General features: G+C 53.3%; 7 protein-coding genes across 7 annotated transcripts; 3 read left to right on the top strand and 4 right to left on the bottom strand.

Moving 5' to 3' along the window:
• Positions 1 to 367: 367 nt before the first annotated feature.
• NCS57_00280000 (Choline-kin-N domain-containing protein) lies at positions 368 to 3,167 on the bottom strand (the record flags this gene model as incomplete). The annotated part of the gene is made up of 3 exons (XM_053052818.1): positions 368 to 1,111; positions 1,167 to 2,659; positions 3,059 to 3,167. 3 exons carry the CDS (start codon positions 3,165 to 3,167, stop codon positions 368 to 370), a joined length of 2,346 nt encoding a protein of 781 aa, XP_052918064.1.
• A 1,842-nt stretch (positions 3,168 to 5,009) lies between these two features.
• NCS57_00279900 (uncharacterized protein) lies at positions 5,010 to 7,013 on the bottom strand (the record flags this gene model as incomplete). The annotated part of the gene is made up of 1 exon (XM_053052817.1): positions 5,010 to 7,013. The coding sequence occupies one exon, from the start codon at positions 7,011 to 7,013 to the stop codon at positions 5,010 to 5,012; it is 2,004 nt and encodes a 667-aa protein (XP_052918063.1).
• Positions 7,014 to 7,733: 720 nt separating this feature from the next.
• On the bottom strand, positions 7,734 to 9,376 carry NCS57_00279800 (uncharacterized protein; the record flags this gene model as incomplete). Its single annotated transcript, XM_053052816.1, has 3 exons — positions 7,734 to 8,691; positions 8,746 to 9,045; positions 9,144 to 9,376. The coding sequence occupies 3 exons, from the start codon at positions 9,374 to 9,376 to the stop codon at positions 7,734 to 7,736; spliced, it is 1,491 nt and encodes a 496-aa protein (XP_052918062.1).
• A 471-nt stretch (positions 9,377 to 9,847) lies between these two features.
• Positions 9,848 to 10,829, bottom strand: NCS57_00279700 (uncharacterized protein; the record flags this gene model as incomplete). Its single annotated transcript, XM_053052815.1, has 3 exons — positions 9,848 to 10,264; positions 10,337 to 10,546; positions 10,617 to 10,829. The coding sequence occupies 3 exons, from the start codon at positions 10,827 to 10,829 to the stop codon at positions 9,848 to 9,850; spliced, it is 840 nt and encodes a 279-aa protein (XP_052918061.1).
• Positions 10,830 to 11,096: 267 nt separating this feature from the next.
• NCS57_00279600 (PHD-type domain-containing protein) lies at positions 11,097 to 12,623 on the top strand (the record flags this gene model as incomplete). Its single annotated transcript, XM_053052814.1, has 2 exons — positions 11,097 to 12,048; positions 12,103 to 12,623. Exons 1-2 carry the CDS (start codon positions 11,241 to 11,243, stop codon positions 12,621 to 12,623), a joined length of 1,329 nt encoding a protein of 442 aa, XP_052918060.1. The 5' UTR covers positions 11,097 to 11,240.
• Positions 12,624 to 14,213: 1,590 nt separating this feature from the next.
• Positions 14,214 to 15,146, top strand: NCS57_00279500 (uncharacterized protein; the record flags this gene model as incomplete). Its single annotated transcript, XM_053052813.1, has 1 exon — positions 14,214 to 15,146. The coding sequence occupies one exon, from the start codon at positions 14,214 to 14,216 to the stop codon at positions 15,144 to 15,146; it is 933 nt and encodes a 310-aa protein (XP_052918059.1).
• Positions 15,147 to 15,798: 652 nt separating this feature from the next.
• Positions 15,799 to 17,304, top strand: NCS57_00279400 (uncharacterized protein; the record flags this gene model as incomplete). The annotated part of the gene is made up of 1 exon (XM_053052812.1): positions 15,799 to 17,304. One exon carries the CDS (start codon positions 15,799 to 15,801, stop codon positions 17,302 to 17,304), a length of 1,506 nt encoding a protein of 501 aa, XP_052918058.1.
• Between the last annotated feature and the right edge of the window lie 1,044 nt (positions 17,305 to 18,348).

Raw genomic sequence — 18,348 nt, 5'->3', positions numbered from 1 at the left:
GACACTTTTAAGCATGAAAAAAAATGACACGAGTTACGACATCACGCCTTCTCACGAGTCTAAATTCGTTTTCAACGTATATGTTTTATTTTTCGTTTTGAGTATCTACAAGATACCTTTATGGCATTGTTGAAAAGACAAAAGCTTGCTTGTGCATCTCTTCAACTGAAGATTCTATGCCGTCGCTGATACTAAGAAAGTGTTGAAAGGAAACATCCAAAAGTTGTTCAATCTCTAGGATGCAAGGCGATGGATGGTTCGCCGTGTCATTGCACTCGTCATTAAGATCAAAGCCAACTCACCTCGGCTGTCCGCTCTGGTTCCTCCGATCCAAACCTCCTCGCCGCTCACTCACAGAAGCCAGCTCTCAGTACTCGACAATCTTCAGCCTCTTCTGCAGAAGCTCTGGCAGTTCTTCCTTCTTGACGAGACCCATCTGCACGCAGTCTCCCCAGAAGAACATGACACGGTCCTGGGCATAGCTGAGGTAGTCAAACTCGTCAGGTCCGAGATCCTCCTCCTTCACAGCGTCGTCAAGGACTGGGATCTTGGCCTGGACGATACCCCACGCGATCCAGTGTGCATGATTGGCCGGGCGCCACCACTGCGTCTCCTCCAACAGAGCTCGCACGCGCTGGTCTCGCTCCTCCTCGTTGGCTCGCTCTGCAGCGCTCCATCCTCCGGGAGGCACTCGTGCATCAAGCATGAATTCCACGATAGAGCTGGAGCTGCTGGCAGGAGGGTTGCTGGGGGTCGACAGGGGCGTCGCAATGGGCGTGGAAGTGCCACTAGACAAGTTCCCGTCCGAAGGAGCCAGCCTTGGAGTGGACCCATTTCCTTGGAACCGGGGGCGATGATCGACGTAAGCCCTGACGAAACGACGCTGCTCGTCGGGGGTGGGATACCGCCTCTCGTTGCACGCCCAGGGCACTGCGGCGTCGTGGTAGTTGTACGTCCATTCGTTGAAGTGGTTGGCGAACTCAAGGCCACGCGTGTTGGGGCCTGCATACTCAAAGTCGATGACGATGAGCTGCTTGTGCTGGTTGGCAGGCTGAAGAAGCGGTGACTTTTCGTCATCGGGGCGAATTCGAAGAATGTTGCCATATTGCGTCTGTGCAAGGTATTAGCCAATTTTATCATCGAGGGATATCAGTGTATGTACTCACGTCACTGTGGGCAAAGACAATCTTGTCCTTCACTTCCCGTTGACCGCCTTTGTAGTGGTTGTAGAGATGAGCACGGTACTTGGCAATCATGTCCTTGAACTGAGGCCAGGGAGTGCCGCAGACGTAGCCTCTGCTCTTCCAGGCATGGACAATGGGGTTGCGTGGCTCCGTCGGCGGCTTGGCCTCTTTCTCGAGCTCCTTGTCTAGGAAGGTGGCGATCCGCTCGACATTATCGAGCCACTGATCCCAACTCTTCCATGTTGCGGGCCCGTTCTCTCTCTCATGAGGCAGCAGCTCGATACCGTCGTGAAGCTCCCTCATTCGCTTTGCAATCTGCTTGGACATTTCGGGGTCGCGAAGGTCCGATGGAGTCAGGGTGATGGAATCGAAGAACTGCTCAAACCGACCATTCTGGAATGTACCGAGCAGTCGTGGTCCGATCCTCTTGCGGGCCAGCCTCTGCAACACCTGGAGTTCGTTGTCTCGGTCGATGAGGTGCTCAACCTGTGGACCATAGATACGAAGCAGAAGCTTGGAAGGCATACGCTTGTTCTCGACCTCCTCAAGGTTACGAGGAGGGTGGACAACGTAGACGGCGTTGGTGAGAGCACCGCTGAGACGCTCCACAGAGATCTTATCTCCGCCTCCAAGAGGGATGCGTCTCCACCCCTTGAGCCTGAGGGTGTGTGCGATACGAATGATTTCGTTCTTGAAGTTGAGCCAGTTCTCACGCTCCTTGTCGACCTTATCGTCGGAGCCGTTGGTGGCCGCCAAGTCCTCAGTGCTGCCACCGCCTGCGTAGCTCATGGTCTTGGAGTTGTCCAGCCAAGCATCGCAGCTGGGAACGATGGCGTCTCCATCGACGTAGTCGGTATCGGAAGAGGCACCACGCAGCGAGGCCCGAGAGGGAACCTTTCGGTTCTTTGGACGCGTCAACTTGGGAGGAAAGTGAGGAACCGCCGTGAAGCCCATATGAGCCATCGAGTCCTCCAGAATGCGCTGAAGCCTGTCGAAGGAGACATCGCTCGAGTCAGAGTCAATAGAATCAGAGCGCGAGCGACTATTCTGCTCCTGATCAGACCCTTGAGAGTGTTCAGCCTCCTTGCCCGAAGCTGAGGCGGTTTCGGAGCTCTTTGCCTTGGGAGGCGACTTGGACTTGCGTCGACGGGTAGTCTTCTTGGACTTTCTCCCGGCTGCCTTGGTCCGCTCATGCTCCAACCAATCTCCAACCTGGGCTAGAAGCTTCTCACTGTAGTACTGACGGCGGTGACTGTGAGGATGCGAAGTAGGGTGGGACGTTGGTCCCGAGTCCTCGGTGTGGTGAGCCGGGGAAGGGCTTTCGCTGTATGACGACCTGGAAGAACCGTTGGGGAGTTGAGATGGCGCGAGCTTACCGCTCAGGCGTCGTCTGAAGCCAGCAGAGAACTGCTTCATAGGCAGGGACTCATCCTCCAGCATCTGGATTTCGGACTCGGGTTCCGCAATCTGTACAGCTGTGGTGTGTGAGCTCTGGATCTCATTTACATTGATTGTGCAGGAATTTCATGTGTGGTGTTCAAGCAAACTCCAGATACAAGATAAGAGCACGCGCAAGCCGCATAGCAAACGGGTCAGAGGGCAATCACTCGAACGCATGAGCAAGGCACAGAGCCAACTTACCGAGTCGTCAGTCCGTCTTGCTCATGGCCTTGCTTGGCAATCATAAACATGATATGCCAAGCAGACCCGAAAATGCCATCGCATGCCCGCGCGCGTCACATCCTGGATCCGTTCGCGGGTCAAGCTCCATCACATGCTCAGGGGGGAATTGAGTTGCGCCAGCCCCAGTATCGGAAACCACCTTGAACGTGATTCGGGGCGATGACTATCTACGGAATCCTTCTTCAACGTACCTTTGAGAGAGCCACTGGAGGGGTACGGGCGTTCATCGTCCTCGCTCTTGAGCGCCGAGCGCAAGGGCGCAGAGAGGCCATTGATCGTGGGGCTCGGTGCCGCAGACATGGCGGGGGAGGAGGGGTTCTATCGGTTTTCAGCTGTTGGGGTCCAATTGATTGTCGTCTGGAGAAAAAGGATTTGCGAAGTTGATCGGAAAATATCCAAGGAGAGGGGACAGGAGTCGCGGTGAGGAAGAAATTGGTAAATAATTGAGGCGTATGTAGGCTGCAGGACGCAATATGCGAGAGATGTGTCGGTTGTGTCCCCCTCTCGCTCCCAAGAGAAGAAAAGCGGTCCAAGGGTCAATCAGCAGCTCGCGTGTGTGTGGGCTGGCCTGGACTGCTAGATCAGGGAGGTGGAGGAGTGCGCTTATCAGCGAGTCAGGGGTCTGGGTAGGGTCGAAAAGGCTTGTTCGCTTTATGCCACCTGTGATTCGCTTCGTTTAATAGACGTCTTTCGATAGAAGGACAAGGGCATTGATGGGACGAATCGTATCAAGGAGGCGAATCTGGAGGTGAAAGAAGAGAGGAAGTTCGAATTGAAGTGGGAGATAAGAGAGTAAAAGTAATCGCGAGCAAGGCAGGGAGGAGGGAAGAAAAAAAAAAAAACTACGCCAATGTCACAAGGGAAGGAGGCCACATGATCTCTCCCGCTCCAGAGCCACTGAGAACCAGAAGGCAGATACGACAAAGTCCCGGTTTCCCATTCGGTGCCCGTCCGTCTCGTCTCGAACTGGGCTAACAAACGTCACCGTAGACCCTGGACCGGAAGCATCCGCGGCGCCCAGAAGCTCAAGGGATCGCGGTTCACGGCCTGGGATTGTCTGGCGAGAGGCGATACCACGTCACACAAAAGAGGCAAAATGGCAATACGTCCTGTCACTCATTGGCTGCATCTTTTACCCAATCCCTTGGAATCTGTTCCCCAAAATCGTCACCGAAAGGAGGGGACCAGAAGCAGTTCTCCGCCGAACAAGGGGGGCACGGGGGAAGGAGGGGAATGCGGCTGTCGGGAGGCGCAGAGGCGTCAAAAGCGTCCAGACCCCGTTTTGCCGGGTGACGTAATTTCCGGTGGCTAGTGGCGCTATCCCCCTTTGGGCCATCCTCGGTGGCAGTTTTTGGCAGTATCTCACATGCTCTCGGTGGGGTCTTTCGTGGAGAAATTCTTCACCGCCGACCACCACCACCATTCAGACAAGGATTCTCCCCATAAGTTGGTGATAATGTGAAGTCGCATTCACTACTCTGAAACTATTTGACCCTCTCGTTCTCGGTCCGTGCCGGAGGGTGGCCTGCCCATCCGGAATCCTGCCTACCGGGTCCCGGCACAAAAGACCCACTCGGGCACCGAAGCCGTGGGGGCTACTCTCGGCATAAAGTGAAGCGACTAGATAGATGATATAGGCTCGGTCACGGCGACGGCGACAGTTCACCACAGCTAACCCACTCGGCCGTGTCATGATACTCTTGCAAGAGCCTGCAGGCTGACTCTCGCCATGTTCCCCCACGCTCCAGAACACGCTCCAGAACACGCTCCATCCCAGGCTCGGTGGACCTTTATAGCCTCACTTGCGGCCGGCTTCATTGCCGACCTTGAACCTCATCCTTTGGTTTGACGTGTATCGTCATGTCATCCCTTGCACGGCGTCAGCTCGATACAATGTATTCAACCTCGGGGATGTGTTACTGACCCAGCACAAAAGCAAGTAGTGCCGGTGATGGCCGAGCTGCATCTCAACAACTCATTGGTCTTGTCAATGCTCGACTGATCCTCGTACACTGAAGCTGTGATGGTAGATGTTCCATGTAAAAGATGTGGTCATTGCGCCCGCAATGTGAAATCTCTGCAAAATACTACATTCTGTGGTTTGCTTGAAACCGGCCTTTGACACACTACTAGTCTACCCTCTCAGCGTTGGCTTTGCAACCTAGCTAACTCCTGTTGAATCTTCTCTTCCTCTCGTTCAAGTTTCTGGATTTCAAAATCGAGCTCCTTCTTTCTTTCTTCTGTTTCCTTTCGTCTCTCCGCAAGCTGAGCCTCCTTCTCCTGTAACTTACAGATCATATTTCTTCGCTCAACCGCGGCTGGGGAGATCGCCTCAGCCCATATCTTATCCACCCACTTGTCGGTCGGCCAGCGAGAAAAAGAGTTGCACTTTCCCCTTGCGTAGTTGTGCCAGAATTCGTCCAGTCGCCCCATATCATTGTATGGCATGAGCTTGCTGAACTGCTGCCATACCTCGACGGCCCTGCGGGCCTCGGCCTCCGAAATCTCGAACCACTCCCTGTGATCCTTCGTGCAGGCTCGGTTGGGACAAAACCCCCTTCGGTTACTCTTGTGCAACGTCGTTTGGATTAATTTCTCCATCGTCCGGGCCGCGCACGGCATATAGACTATGAACCTGCAGTCTATGTCGAGCTTGCAATCCAGCTCCCACGTACGAAGTCTCTTTCTGACCTGAGTGTCGTCCTGCTGTTCCGCGAGTGACAGCATAGTTTTGCCGTTTTTATCCTCGTCCAGTTTATATCCAATCTTGAGGTACCCAGGAGTTCTCTTGTCAGCGAAGCAGTATACCCAACCTGGCAAGAGACTCTTTTTTGCTGGGGAATATTCTATGCTTTTCAGGAGCTTTCCCACCGGATTTCCGACCTCGTCGAAGTCTTGGTCGCCCAATTGTAAACCCTGCTCGAGTTGCTTGTTTCCCTTTCGAGAACTCTTTTCCCTCGTGGTAGTTGAGTCATTGCCATATTTGGAGATTCGTAACGAGCCAGAGGCAGTGTGGTTGTTGGCAGCTCTTCTGCTCCTTCTAGCACCGTCGGTGAGGTCATCGTCCGTTGAGGGTCTTCGCCTTCGCGTTGGACTTTCGTCTTCGCCTCTTGTATAGCGAGAGCGACGCGGTCGAACCTCCGAGTCAGGAAGGCCACCAATAGACATCGGTGTCGAGGCAGTCGAGACAGGGCTAAAGACTTCGCTGGCACCTGGCGAGATGACCGACTCGGAAGACGAGGTCGAGGCATCGTCGATGACTGACAAAGAGTCAAAGCGGTCGACTACTTGTCCCGTTCTCGGCGTGCTGGCCCGCGAGTTGCGGCTTGGTCTACCACGCTGTTTGATCGGAGTGACAACGGCTGAGTCGCCTATCATAGGCCCCTCTCGTTTGGGTTTCGGTCGTTGGCGACGAGACATGGTTGACTCTTCGGTGGACACTTCAGTCACTTCTTCATCTTCTTCCTCATCCTCCTCCTCGTCCCCCTCCTCGTCCCCCTCCTCGTCTTCATCTCTGTCTTCCAATTCCTCATCTTCATATTCATCTTCCGAGGACTCTTGGTTGTAGTCTTCGTCGGAGTCTTCATCGTAATCTTCATCGTAATCTTCATCGTCGTGTTCCAAGTACTCGTCCTCTTCATCGCTCGATTTAGCCTGCTTACGGTGCCGAGAGATGGTAAAGTCAGGCACGACCAGGCTCTTACCAGCCTGCTTAAGACGACCATGGAGGCTAAAGAGAGGCACGGGCCGTCTTTTACTCGTACTCTCTGGTGTTTCGCCATCCGCATCTTCATCCCAATACCCCAATCTCTTGCCAAGCACAAAAGCGACGTATTCATACTTGTCGCAGTCACGAGATCCGCGAGTAACCGGATGATCGTGGTGCTTTTTCCTACATGTAAGCCGCCGGGCCAGATCCATAAGCAACTTTTGAACCCCATCCGAATCCTTTGTGTCTCCATCCTTGAGGGCATCGATGATGTCGTGTAAGGTTGATTCAATATTGTCCCTTCGATGTGTTCGATCGGCCGCACATCTGAAGTTAGATTTCATGTGTCCGAGACAGGGGACGTTGCCCTCCCGCGGGATTTTGAGCGCATCGTAGAGCGAGTCGAGTTTCGTGGTTGAAATCTTCTTTTTCGGCATCTTGAGTGCGTACAAGATATTTCAAAGAATTAGATATATCGGGGTATGAAGTGCTTGGCAAAGGCCTCCAGTGATGAATCAGGGAAAAGGCCAGATCTCGGGAACAAGGAGTAACAAGAGAAGGGAGGCGGAGCTGGGAGCATTGTAATTCTGAGGTTGAGTTTTAGGCTGCACTCACATCAGAACAGAGAGTAGAGAAACTCGATTACCTGCATCCCATCTCATGCAGCTGCAGGCCTAGAAACCTGAGACATGAACATCTGGCCTCGAGTTGGTCCAGCCCCAGGCACCAAGGATAGTCCTTTTGTGATCTGATTCAGCAATTGCCAACCAGAACGGGAAATTGTGCCTAGAGTTCAGGATCTCCTACATCTCTTTCCTCTTCTGACAACACCTTCTCTCAGCAGGTGGTCTCGTGTGCGAAGCCAACGTTGCAATGGTGTTGTTGTTGGTCCGCGACATGCATCAAGACGGCATCCCCGACACGTTAGCGCCAACAGCATCTTCAACAGTAGGTAACGTTTTGGGGGCTGCGGACCGTACCGCGCATTCCGAAACATGCAGGCCCCTCGGCAACCCCTTCAGTGAGTTTTGGTCATGTTCTTCGACTCTTCGTTCTTGATTGGGGTTGATGGCAAAGTGGGATGAACAGAATATCTGTTATGTGTAATTCTCTATGTGAATATTCAGCTGTGATTACGATCCATGCTCAGTGAAACCCTAAAGCTTCGCCTCGCCGGCTTCCTCTTCACTAGGATACTTAACTCCCGTCTCCTTAACACTGCCCGTCTGCTCCAGCTCCGGCACCTTGACATAGCCCTTCGTATGCGAGATCGCCGATAGGAGCCACTCCCTTGTCGCCTTCATGCCCTCGTTGTTAAGTGCCCAAACCACAGCGTCAACCACATCGTCGACAATAACCGCAGGCTTGTGGCGCGGCTCCTTATCCGTCAGAGTCTGTCGCCAGACGCCAGTTCGAACCAGAATGGGCACCCACTCCGTCCCGTCCTCGGCGTTGAAGTCGTTGGCACCTCGGATGTCGCTCTCGGGGTTATCACCGATCATGTAAACGCGTCGTAGAGGGTGACACTTTGTAATGTCGTGCGAGGGACTCTTGCCCCTGTTGCAAGACATATCATGGTAGTACTGTAGTAGCCTGTCGTGGGCGTACTTGTATGTATAGTTGGAAGGCTTTCCCAGGGCGTTGTACTCGAGTTCCTTTCCGTCTGTTGTCATCGACCATACTCCCTTGAGAGCCTCCATAAACGCCCCAGTACCGAACCGGTTCACGGGATAATTCGTCTTCCATAGGAGATCCATGTTGGAGATCCAGAGTCCGGGTTGGTTGTCCTGTTGCCAGCCATTGTTTGGCAATGATTTATCACCGTTCCTGTGCGAAATGGTACCGAGATAACCCTCATGTGAGATCAGGAGATCATGGATGATCTGAATATCAACGGACCAGTCCCTTGGGTCGTTCCAGACGAAAATCTGGTCAATCTTGAGAGCATTGTGTGGGATATTTGTCGTATAAGGATCCTTGAGAAGAGGAATTCGCTTTCCATCGGGCAATGGCACAGGTCTTCCGTTTATGTCACCTTCTAGGTGATCGAACGGGAACACATCCTTACACTCAGCGAGGATGTCCGCAGGAGTGACGACTCGTTTAAAGCCATAACTGAAACAATTAGCCACACAAGGACGTCATCCGAATTCAGGGATAACAGCTTACTCGAGAGCGATCTGGCGAGCCTGCTCGGGATGAGAGCCTGTGATCAGGATTGTGCCGTGATTCTTGAGCTCGTCACTCCAGGCGCTCATGGGCGTGTGTGACAAGATCATTCTCCCACGTATCACGTCGTCGTGCTTGGCAATCTGCAGGCGTTCTTGAAGAGTATCGGCCTTCTTGACCTCAGGTACGCCGCCTCCATTTGTTAGGAAGACATATCGGATGCCATTGCTGCGGATCATCTTGATCACCTTCTCAGCTCCCTCCACCCTATTTCGGCCCTGGTATAGGACGCCATCGATGCTAGTCGGGAGTTAGTAGTCTGTAGTTCAACATAGATGGCATGCATGTCTCAAGTTCCGTGTTGAGGAAGCAGTGTAATGGTGTCATCTGGTACTTACTCGAAAGCAAACGCAATCTCAGAGAACAGCTTTCGTGACGCCTCGCTAGGTTCCTGGAAGTCATTCGGGTTCACTAATGAGCCATCCGGCTTTGAAAAGAAGAAAGAGGAAGTACGGAACGCCCGTGAGCCTCCCTGGATACCGCGAGGGAACCTAGAGACAGCTGCCGTCATCGGCGCGGCACACCGACGCGCAGCCAATCGGCACTGGCCGATCGCGCCGAAACGTTGCATAGTTGCTGGCTACACAGTTAAAGAAGAGACCAATTCCGGTTGAAGAAGCGAGTGAGCGATCTATTTCTGAGTGAGGTATTCGGAGGTGGTGGAAAAGAAGAGTTGTCACTCAAATGTTTCGGTTGGCATGGAGCTTGCTCACGTACCGTATTTGTTAGAGTCATAAGCGATAACAGCAATCGTCGGAAAACCCCGCCAATATCCGATACGCGTTGACGAACGTGCTGATCAGATGGACCCAGCAACTCACAAACAACAATTCCAACGCAATTGACATGGGGAAACTCTCAAGATTGTGCCGCTGCTAGATGATAGATGTACAAGTATACAATTGATTGAGTGGTTTTACCGTCGTGGCATCCTTCTATCATCGTTCTGGTGGTACAGTACTTTTACAGAACCCATCATCTCTCATGCCCAAGATTCCTGCACCGCTTTTTGCTTTTACATGAACAGATTAATCCATACGTCTTAATGCTTCCAGTCCTTCATGTGATCCAAAATGACAGCAGCAGCCTGCTGAGGGGAGTGCTGTCGGCCCAGGGCCTCGACAAAGTCGCCCTCCGGATCCATGAGGTAAAAGTAGATGCTGTGATCAACCAGGTAGTCCTGTCCTGGCTTGACATTCTGCGGTGTGCTAAAGTAGACACGGTACTTCTTGCAGAGAGCCTTGATTTGGTCGTATGTGCCCGTAAGGCCAATGAACTTCTCGTGGAACTCGCTGAGGTACTCCTTAAGCGCGGGAGGGTCGTCACGGGCGGGGTCGCAGGTAATGAAAATGGGGAGGAGAGCATCGGGGGCCTTGTCTTGGACGATATCGAACATGGTGGCCATCTTGTCGAGCTCTTCGGGGCAGATATCGGGGCATCGGGTGAAGCCAAAGTAGACCTGTACAAGTTAGCAATAATCCCAACGGTCGAGTTGGCCTCGCAGTAACTTCGCAGGCAGTACGGGACGCACCAGAGAGTATTTGCCCTTCATCATCTCGCTCGTAAAGGGCTTCCCATTCTGGTCCACCAGCTCAAATGTTCCTCCAACCTTGGGCCGGCCCACGCCCTTGGCAGCCTCTGCTATTCTCTTGCGCTGCATACGCTCCTTTTCGTACTCGAAATACCACACCAACAAGCCGCAGGTGCCGACGAACAGGATACCGGCCTTCCATGAGAAGGGCTATTGCGCATTTGTCAGCCACTCTTCCTTCTTTGCTTGTCGCATTCTCGTAGGTCCTGCCAACTCATACCCCATTGCTATATCGGCTCTTGGCCTGCTCGATCGTCTTGTACTTGGTCCGGCGCTGGGTAATCGGCTGTCTCGACGGGACGGGTGCTCGGAGGGTCGGCCGGAGCTGTTTCGGCTGGAGGGCGCTGCTGGCGAAGCAGCGTTGGCACTGCCGCGTCGAGACGGTAGAGAAGACGCCCCTAAGGGCTCTGGAAGCCGCGACCGGGTTGGACATGACGAATTGTCTCTACGGAGAGATTTCGGTGAAGCTCATGCAAAAGCTGTGTCTCTGCTAACTTACATCTTCCGATTATCACAAGCTCTCCAAAATTACGAGGCCCGAGCTTTTACCGGTGCGCTACCAAAACCCAGGTGGGGTGTAGGCGGATTTACTGCATGAGATGCTTAGTCATTCAATTTCCCGGAGTGTTCATTCAATGAATGCTTTCCTCATTGAGCCATCATTTACACCGATTCATCATTTTTCGCGAATACCCAACGGATTGGGCTGTTTTTTATTGGGAAAACTTATTTTCGGCGTGTTTCTCATGGGTATAATCTAAAACCGGCGTTTGTGTCAAGTGACCAGGTTATTTTAAGGGGCAAAAACACGATTGCAGAATTCACCTACACCAACAAGTCAGCAATGGGACAAACAACATTCACAATGGGAGGGGCTGAACAGGCCCGGTTTGAGCTTGCTGAGGATGATGCCAGAAGCGATACTGTGGCCGATTCTACTCCTCATCCTCCCTCAGATGCCCATCTTTCTTCTTCCAAGTCTCCCTCTCATCCTCCATCTACAACCACAGAACCATCCAACATGCCTGCCCATACAGCAGCAAAGAAGAAGGGCACCGCATCTGCGGTAAAGAAGAATACCAAGCGAACAAAAAACAGTGGTGGCCCAAGAGCCGCCAAAAAGTCCAAGTCCACGCCTTCATCAGGCTCTGGCCAGGCCCCTTCCGAAGCGGGATCTGAGGAGTCAGACAATGGTCCATATTGTCTCTGCCGCGGCCCAGATGACCACCGTTGGATGATTTTTTGCGAACACTGCGAGGATTGGTTTCACGGAGAATGCATCAACATGAGTAAGGACATTGGCGAGTCTCTGATCGAGAAGTTTATCTGCCCGAATTGCACCACCGACGATCTCATGACATTATACAAAAAGACTTGCGCCCTGAGTGGCTGCCGGCGAGCAGCTCGAGTAGCACAGGAGGAGCAGAGCGTCTTTTGTTCGAACGAGCATGCTCAGACCTGGTGGGAGCGGATGGTGGCCAAGTTGCCCAAAACAAAAGGCAAAGGGGGCATCAATGATCAGCTTGTCCAGGAGGAGTTCATGGCATTGCTGAGCAGTGGTCTTTCCGGCGTGGATGAAGAAGGGCTCTGGCGGTTGATCAAGACCCCGTTCTCGGATGAAAAGCCAAAAGAAGAAGATAAGAAGGAGCAAGGTCAGTTGTTTTGTTACTTGTTATTGATGGCACAGCTCATTGACCATATCTCAGATAACGAAGAGGATGCATCGAAGCATTTGTCCGAAGAAGAGAAGCAGTTTCTGGAAAACGCTGCCGCAGCGCGGTTTCACCTTGCCGAAGAGACACTCCTCTGCCACAAGATGCTCACTCTCCTTGATCTCGCGCACAGTCGACGTCAGGCAGCCATCAGTGCGGGACACTTCAAGGAAGACATCTGCGGCTATGACCAGCGTCTCGACACCATCAGCGCTCGGGACGCCTTTGCGGCCTTTGCCAAATCACCTGAAGGCGAGGCCATCTTCAAGGCATCCAAGCTGGGCGATCCCCTAGGCGAGGACGACGATGTGAGGGGCATGTGCGAGAGGAAGCGATGCAAGATTCACAGCGGGTGGTATAAGATGCTGTCTTTAGGAATCAAGTACCAGATTCGCGAGTTGGCAAGCCAGGCCGGTGAGGTTGGAGAGGAGGAGAAGGTTGTTCGCCAGGCTGCAAAGGAGCGATGGAGGAGGAAGCGGTCCGAGAAGAACTGGGTCCAGGTACTAGATGGATAGGCCGAGACGAAGAATCAGGGGATTCGGGCGTTGACGGTGCACATGCAAGATACCATTCAGGAGGTTGTTGTTTAGGCTATGCTTCACTAAGCTGGAAGGGCCAGGTGCTTCGTAGGTAGCTATCAATATCTTATATCTTAGGCAGATCGGCGAACTTATAGGTGTTATCGAGCAATGCTAGTATGGTAGTCTTCCAGTTTGACTCGGGTCAATTCGAGGTTTCTGGTATCACATGTCCATATTGACTCCATTGTGAACGACGCAAACTTACACTATCGGGGAACGAAGTCAGGTTATATATTCAGCCTGTGTGACCTGCACAACGGCTCATCTCTACCAATTGGCCATCCTAAGCTGCCAATTGAGCCCGTCTGTCAATGACAAGCCAACAGCTCGCACTCTAACCTGCAGACTTGCACGTACGATATCCCAGTTAACGGGTGGAGGTGCAAAACTGATCCTTGCGCACCTCGCACTTCTGACGAGTCCGAGCAGAGACTAGGGTTACATGCAAGGATCCAGACCTGCTCGGGACTTTCCCCTCAGAGTCGTCCAATCTCCAACATCAAGGATGGCCCCATGTTCGATACCCGGTGTCAGCCCAATGGATCTCTCGCTCTCGCGGTTGTCTTTACGCGGCATCGCGAATCAGCGGCCTCGATAGTCGCCAGACTGCCTGCTTTGTCATGGATTTCTGATGGGCTTTTGCAGGGAGCGGGTGTAAGCGCTACTGAGAAGCGAGAGTCTATTCTTGTTAGTGAATTGGGGTCCGGCGTTTTCTGGGAATGCAAACGCAAGTGGTTGAGGATATCGCGTGTAGATATGCCTTGGCTGGGGCAACGGTCAAGAATGCTGCCAATACATTGTGGGGATGGAAGTGAAGTTATCGCCAGGTTGTCGAATAGGATATGACGGCGTCTGGGGCGCTGCTCGGGAGGCGTTGCAGCCGCTGCGGCCGTTGCAAGCGTCCCCTTAGGCCCAGTGCATGTGGCGGTTTCACATGGGTTCTTGGCTCGAAGCCAAGCTTTTGAAACTCAAGAGTTGGGGATGGTGGCTTTCTTGGGAGACTCGAGTCTGCAACAACAGCCGCCGCAGTTCTCTTTGCAGCTAGGATGTCTGAGCTGCTATTTATGACCCAGCAAATGAAGCCCTGAGCTGATGAAGCCAAGTTCCAAAGAGGACTATCGACCGAATCGCGGTCCATTCAAGAGAGGCGAAGCCAGACGATCCTTCTCCGTGTCCAACGGGCTGCGGCTCGAGTCTAGGCCCCTTGAGGCAACGATGGCCCCCATCTCCCAGGGCTGAGCAGGGAAGACGATCCCACAACTGGCCCAGACGCTCCGACACGATGTGGATGGAGAAATTGGACCCAGGCCTTGCTGGAACACTAAGGGCATATTACGATTGAAGGACCCCTGTGTGAGAGGTGAAGGTGTTGTTGCCGGTGGCAGCTTGCTTTGTCATTCTGCTTTTCTTTAAGCGCCGAGGGTTTCCTTGCAGCGTACGACACGATATCCAACCATTGTTTCTTTGGTGTTGATCACCAACATAGCAGGACGTTGAGAAGGCGACCTCTGACACTCTAACACAATGACATCCACATCTATATCCATTGTGGGACCCCTTCCCACCGACTACTCACCCGGCACCACCTGCAATGCCATCTCGAGCCGGACAGTCGTGGGCATCGACTTTGCAACATCATGTCTCCCCGACGACTTCGACCCAGCCCCAACAGCCTACTACTCTCCCGGGACAGCGTGTCCCTCGGGCTACACGGCGCAAAGGAGCTGCACCCGATCCAACAGCGGCGATGATAGAACCACCGTGACGTGTTGCCCGGAGCGCAACGGTATCAAGATGTGGTGCGTCGCAGACCCGCAATCTCTCGAGGGACCTTGGGAGAGTCTATACTGCACGTGGAGCGCAGGCGACTCGAGGACTGTGTTGCTCGTCACGACTCTTGTCAGCGGAACTGAGTCCACTTCGGCCGTGACGATGAGCGGCGGCGATGGAATCAATGCGTATGGACTGAAGATGGTCTATGAGGCCAGCGATATCGCCTCGACATCTGCGACGACAACCTCGGATGCCACGACGGCTGAGGAAACGAGCGGAACGAGCAGCACGACTGAACTACCAGCCGAGACATCATCGTCCGGCGGCGGCGGAAACGACGGTGGAATTGGTACAGGTGGTATCGTCGCCATCGCCGTTGTAATTCCCATCGTTGTCATCGGCGCACTCATCGGCGGCTTCTTCTGGTGGCGTCGTCGCAAGAACCGCACAACCGCCATCCCAACCGACGACCCCGACGCGACCAAGGAACTACCCCCCAGCCACGGCGTGAGCGAGCTATACGGAACTCAGAGCATACCACAGGAGCTGCCTACAGGTTCTTCGTACGTGTCGGAACTGCCCGGCGATGGTCCCATGCATACGGGCTGGAACAATGACGGTAGCTCTCCCGCGCTGAGCCATTCTGCTGTCAACAGGGCTGATGGAACGTCGCCTCGATCATGACCAAGATGATGTGGAGAAGGGAGAGTTGATGGTGGGGGAGAGATATTTTGGAGTGGAGGTTTTTCACTATTGAGCGATGATACCAGCAACATAACCTTCGCTTCATTCTACTTAACTATGTTTATGTATATACTATTACGAATCACAATGCGAGGCGTTTGAGAAGGAGAACTACTAGATTCTTCAGGTATTTGGCATTTGGAACGTTGAATGCTGATTCAAAATAGCGTCCTTGGGGCATCTTTCAGTTGAGTAATTTCAATTTTAATGATTTCCAACAATTTTACTTTCGTCCCAGTCCTCATGAGCAGCAGATATCTATCCTTCTTAAAAAGAAACCATTCTGAAAGATGAATCTCGAACTTCGTTCTGTTCAATTAAAGATCTCCGCAATTCGCTTGGCGCTTCTTAGAAGCTGCCATGACCGCCACCACCCCGCAGTCGAGAAAAAAAATCCTTGCCCCGTCAACCACGACGCAGCAAAAAAACATTTCGCCTGCTTATCAAGCAAGCTTCGACTGACAAACCCTTCTAGAGCGCGCTCGTATCCAGCGTGACTCTATCTCTTGTCTATCGATCTATTAAAGATCCTTCTCCCCAAGAGGGCTACAGCTGCTGCAACAAATCTCGATCCTTCAACTACCCCGCCATCATGTCGTCCTCCAACCCCCGCGATCCCCGCGATCAGAACGAGCCTGTCGACGACTTGGAGATGCTCGCCGCTGACGACGCCGCCGAGGAGATCCCCGAAGACGATGACCTCGCCATGGACTCGGACAACGAGGAGCTTCTCCTGCAGAACGACTCCATCGGCTACTTCGACCTCCCCCAAGACTCGCTCTTCGCCATCGCCCAGCACCCCATCTACCCCTCCATCATTGCCGTCGGCGGTTCGGCTGGCCAAGAAGACGATGCTCCCGGTGCCGGTTGGGTCTTTGATAACTCTGCTGCTCAGGCGCGACCTCCTCTGCCTGCCAGCTACTCCAGCGACCCCAGCGCTGCCGCCAGCAAGACTACTCAGCTCGACTCCCTATTTAGCATCGATGGTCATTCCGATTCAGTGAATGCGCTCGCCTGGACGCTCCCCAAGGGTGATGTTCTCGTCAGTGGTGGTCTCGATGGCAGGATACGCGCATGGAAGGCGACTGTTGGAGCCGACGCCTCGCTGAAGATGGACTTCCTGGGTGAAGCGCAAGAGGTGCCCGAGGTGAACTGGCTTGTGCCGTGCCCCTCGTCTACAAACCCCAACACCATTGCCCTCGGCGCTTCAGATGGCTCCGTTTGGGTCTACACCATTGACGCCTCCGACAAGGCGAACCCCCTCCAGATCGTTCAGTCCTACTTCCTTCACACTGGCTCTTGCACAGCCGGCGCCTGGACCCCTGATGGTCAACTGTTGGCCACCATCTCCGAAGATGGTAGCTTTTATGTCTGGGATGTCTGGGGTGAAGCCGCTGCCAAGAACCTTGTTGGCGACAATGGCATGACTGCCGTGTCTCTGACTGCTGAGGATCAGCGTTTTGAGGTTGAGGGCGGTCTCTACTCCCTCGCCATTGATCCCAAGGGTACATTCGCTGCTGTTGGTGGTGCTACTGGTGCTATCAAGATTGTCTCTCTTCCTCGACTTGCTCCTGCTGGTGCGAAGCCTCAGGCCAAGGGTCGCGGAGGAAAGGCGGCCGGCGCATCGTCATCTACTGCCGGTGGACAGATCCTCGCCGCTCTCCACACTCAGTCCGAGAGTATCGAGTCGCTCGCAGTCGTCACCACTCCCAACACTCCCCCCAGCACACTCCTCGCTGCCGGCTCCGTCGACGGCTCCATTGTCGTGTACGACGCAACCCGCCGTTTCGCCGTCCGTCGCCACATCGCGGGCGCCCACGAGGAGCACTCGGTCGTCAAGCTCGAGTTCATCCCCAACTCATGGCAGCTCACCAGCTGCGGTATGGACGGCGTAGTGCGCCGGTGGGATCTCCGTGGCGCTGGCGCGACGAACCCCAACGCTGCTGCCACCGCTGCAGAGGCTGGTCTTCAGAAGGAGTGGAAGGGCCACCGAGGTGACGGCGAGGGCGGTGGTGTCCTAGGCTTCGTGCAGGGTGAAACCGGTGCCAGGATCGTAACAGCTGGTGATGATGGTGTGTCCTTGGTTTTCGAAGCGTAATGGGTTGGCAAAAGGTAAAAGCAAGGGAAGGTATATAGAAGGAGAAAATTAGCAGATGGGGAAGTCTTGAATCTGCCACTTTATGATCACGAATGAATAGATTCAAGGGGATGATACCCTGGATATGAACCACCAACTTGACCATGTGCTGTGTCCTAGTACTCCACCCTTTGGTGAATTATAACCAAGTTCTGATGAGCTTGCAGAGCCGCAACAGAGAATAGCTTCTGGACAGATGAATGCTCGACTTGTAAATCCCGCGAGTGTCAGATGCCCGCCGAATCAATCATCCATTCCAATATACCCAGATCAGTGACAGGACTTCTTGAACTGGAAAGTTTCAGGTTGATAATAACGACCTGCTATCTTCTATCTCCGTAACCATCTACTATAACTATACCTTTCTCTTCAGTGTACAGCTACCACCTTGTTTGTTACAATAAATTGTTTCACAGCCGCCGCGGGCTATGTCAGATTCGTTGTCCAGTTTCTCTGGCCTCGGCGTGAGTTAAAATTGCAGTGAAGAGACCTACCTACTGCGGGCCTGCGTTTGCACCGATGGTCCAACAAGTTCCATCCTGCGTATGCTCCCCTTGCAATGCACTCTACCCCCTTCTTTGTTCTCCTCTTGGATTCGACGCCCAACTTCTCGTTCTCTGGCCTCGGAGTGGGTTAATACTGCAGTGAAGTATCCGTGCTAAAGTTATCTTTGCACAGATGGACCAATAAGTTGTGCTCAACGCATGCCCCCTTGCGATGTACTTCGCCCTCTTCTTTCACTCTCGTCTTGTATTTTTCCTGGCCTCAGTGCGTGTTAAAACTGCAGTGAAGCCAGTCCCCCACCACCCTTCCACCAGTCCACCACGATCACCGGGGCTAAGACATACTGTCCGCTCATGGATAGCTTCCATGTCAAAACAAGAGGCCTAATCATGGACCGCCAAGGGATCAGGTGCTCCTCTTGCAACTCCTCTTCCTCCGACCTTGTCTTATAACGTAGTTGAAAATTGAGCCGTATGCTGAAATACCACCTAGAGTCGCCAA

The sequence above is a fragment of the Fusarium keratoplasticum genome, chromosome 2, assembly GCF_025433545.1.
Source record: "Fusarium keratoplasticum isolate Fu6.1 chromosome 2, whole genome shotgun sequence".
NCBI lineage: Eukaryota > Fungi > Ascomycota > Sordariomycetes > Hypocreales > Nectriaceae > Fusarium > Fusarium keratoplasticum.
The sequence above is the reverse complement of the archived record's forward strand: the minus strand, read 5'-3'. Positions and strand labels throughout refer to the sequence as shown.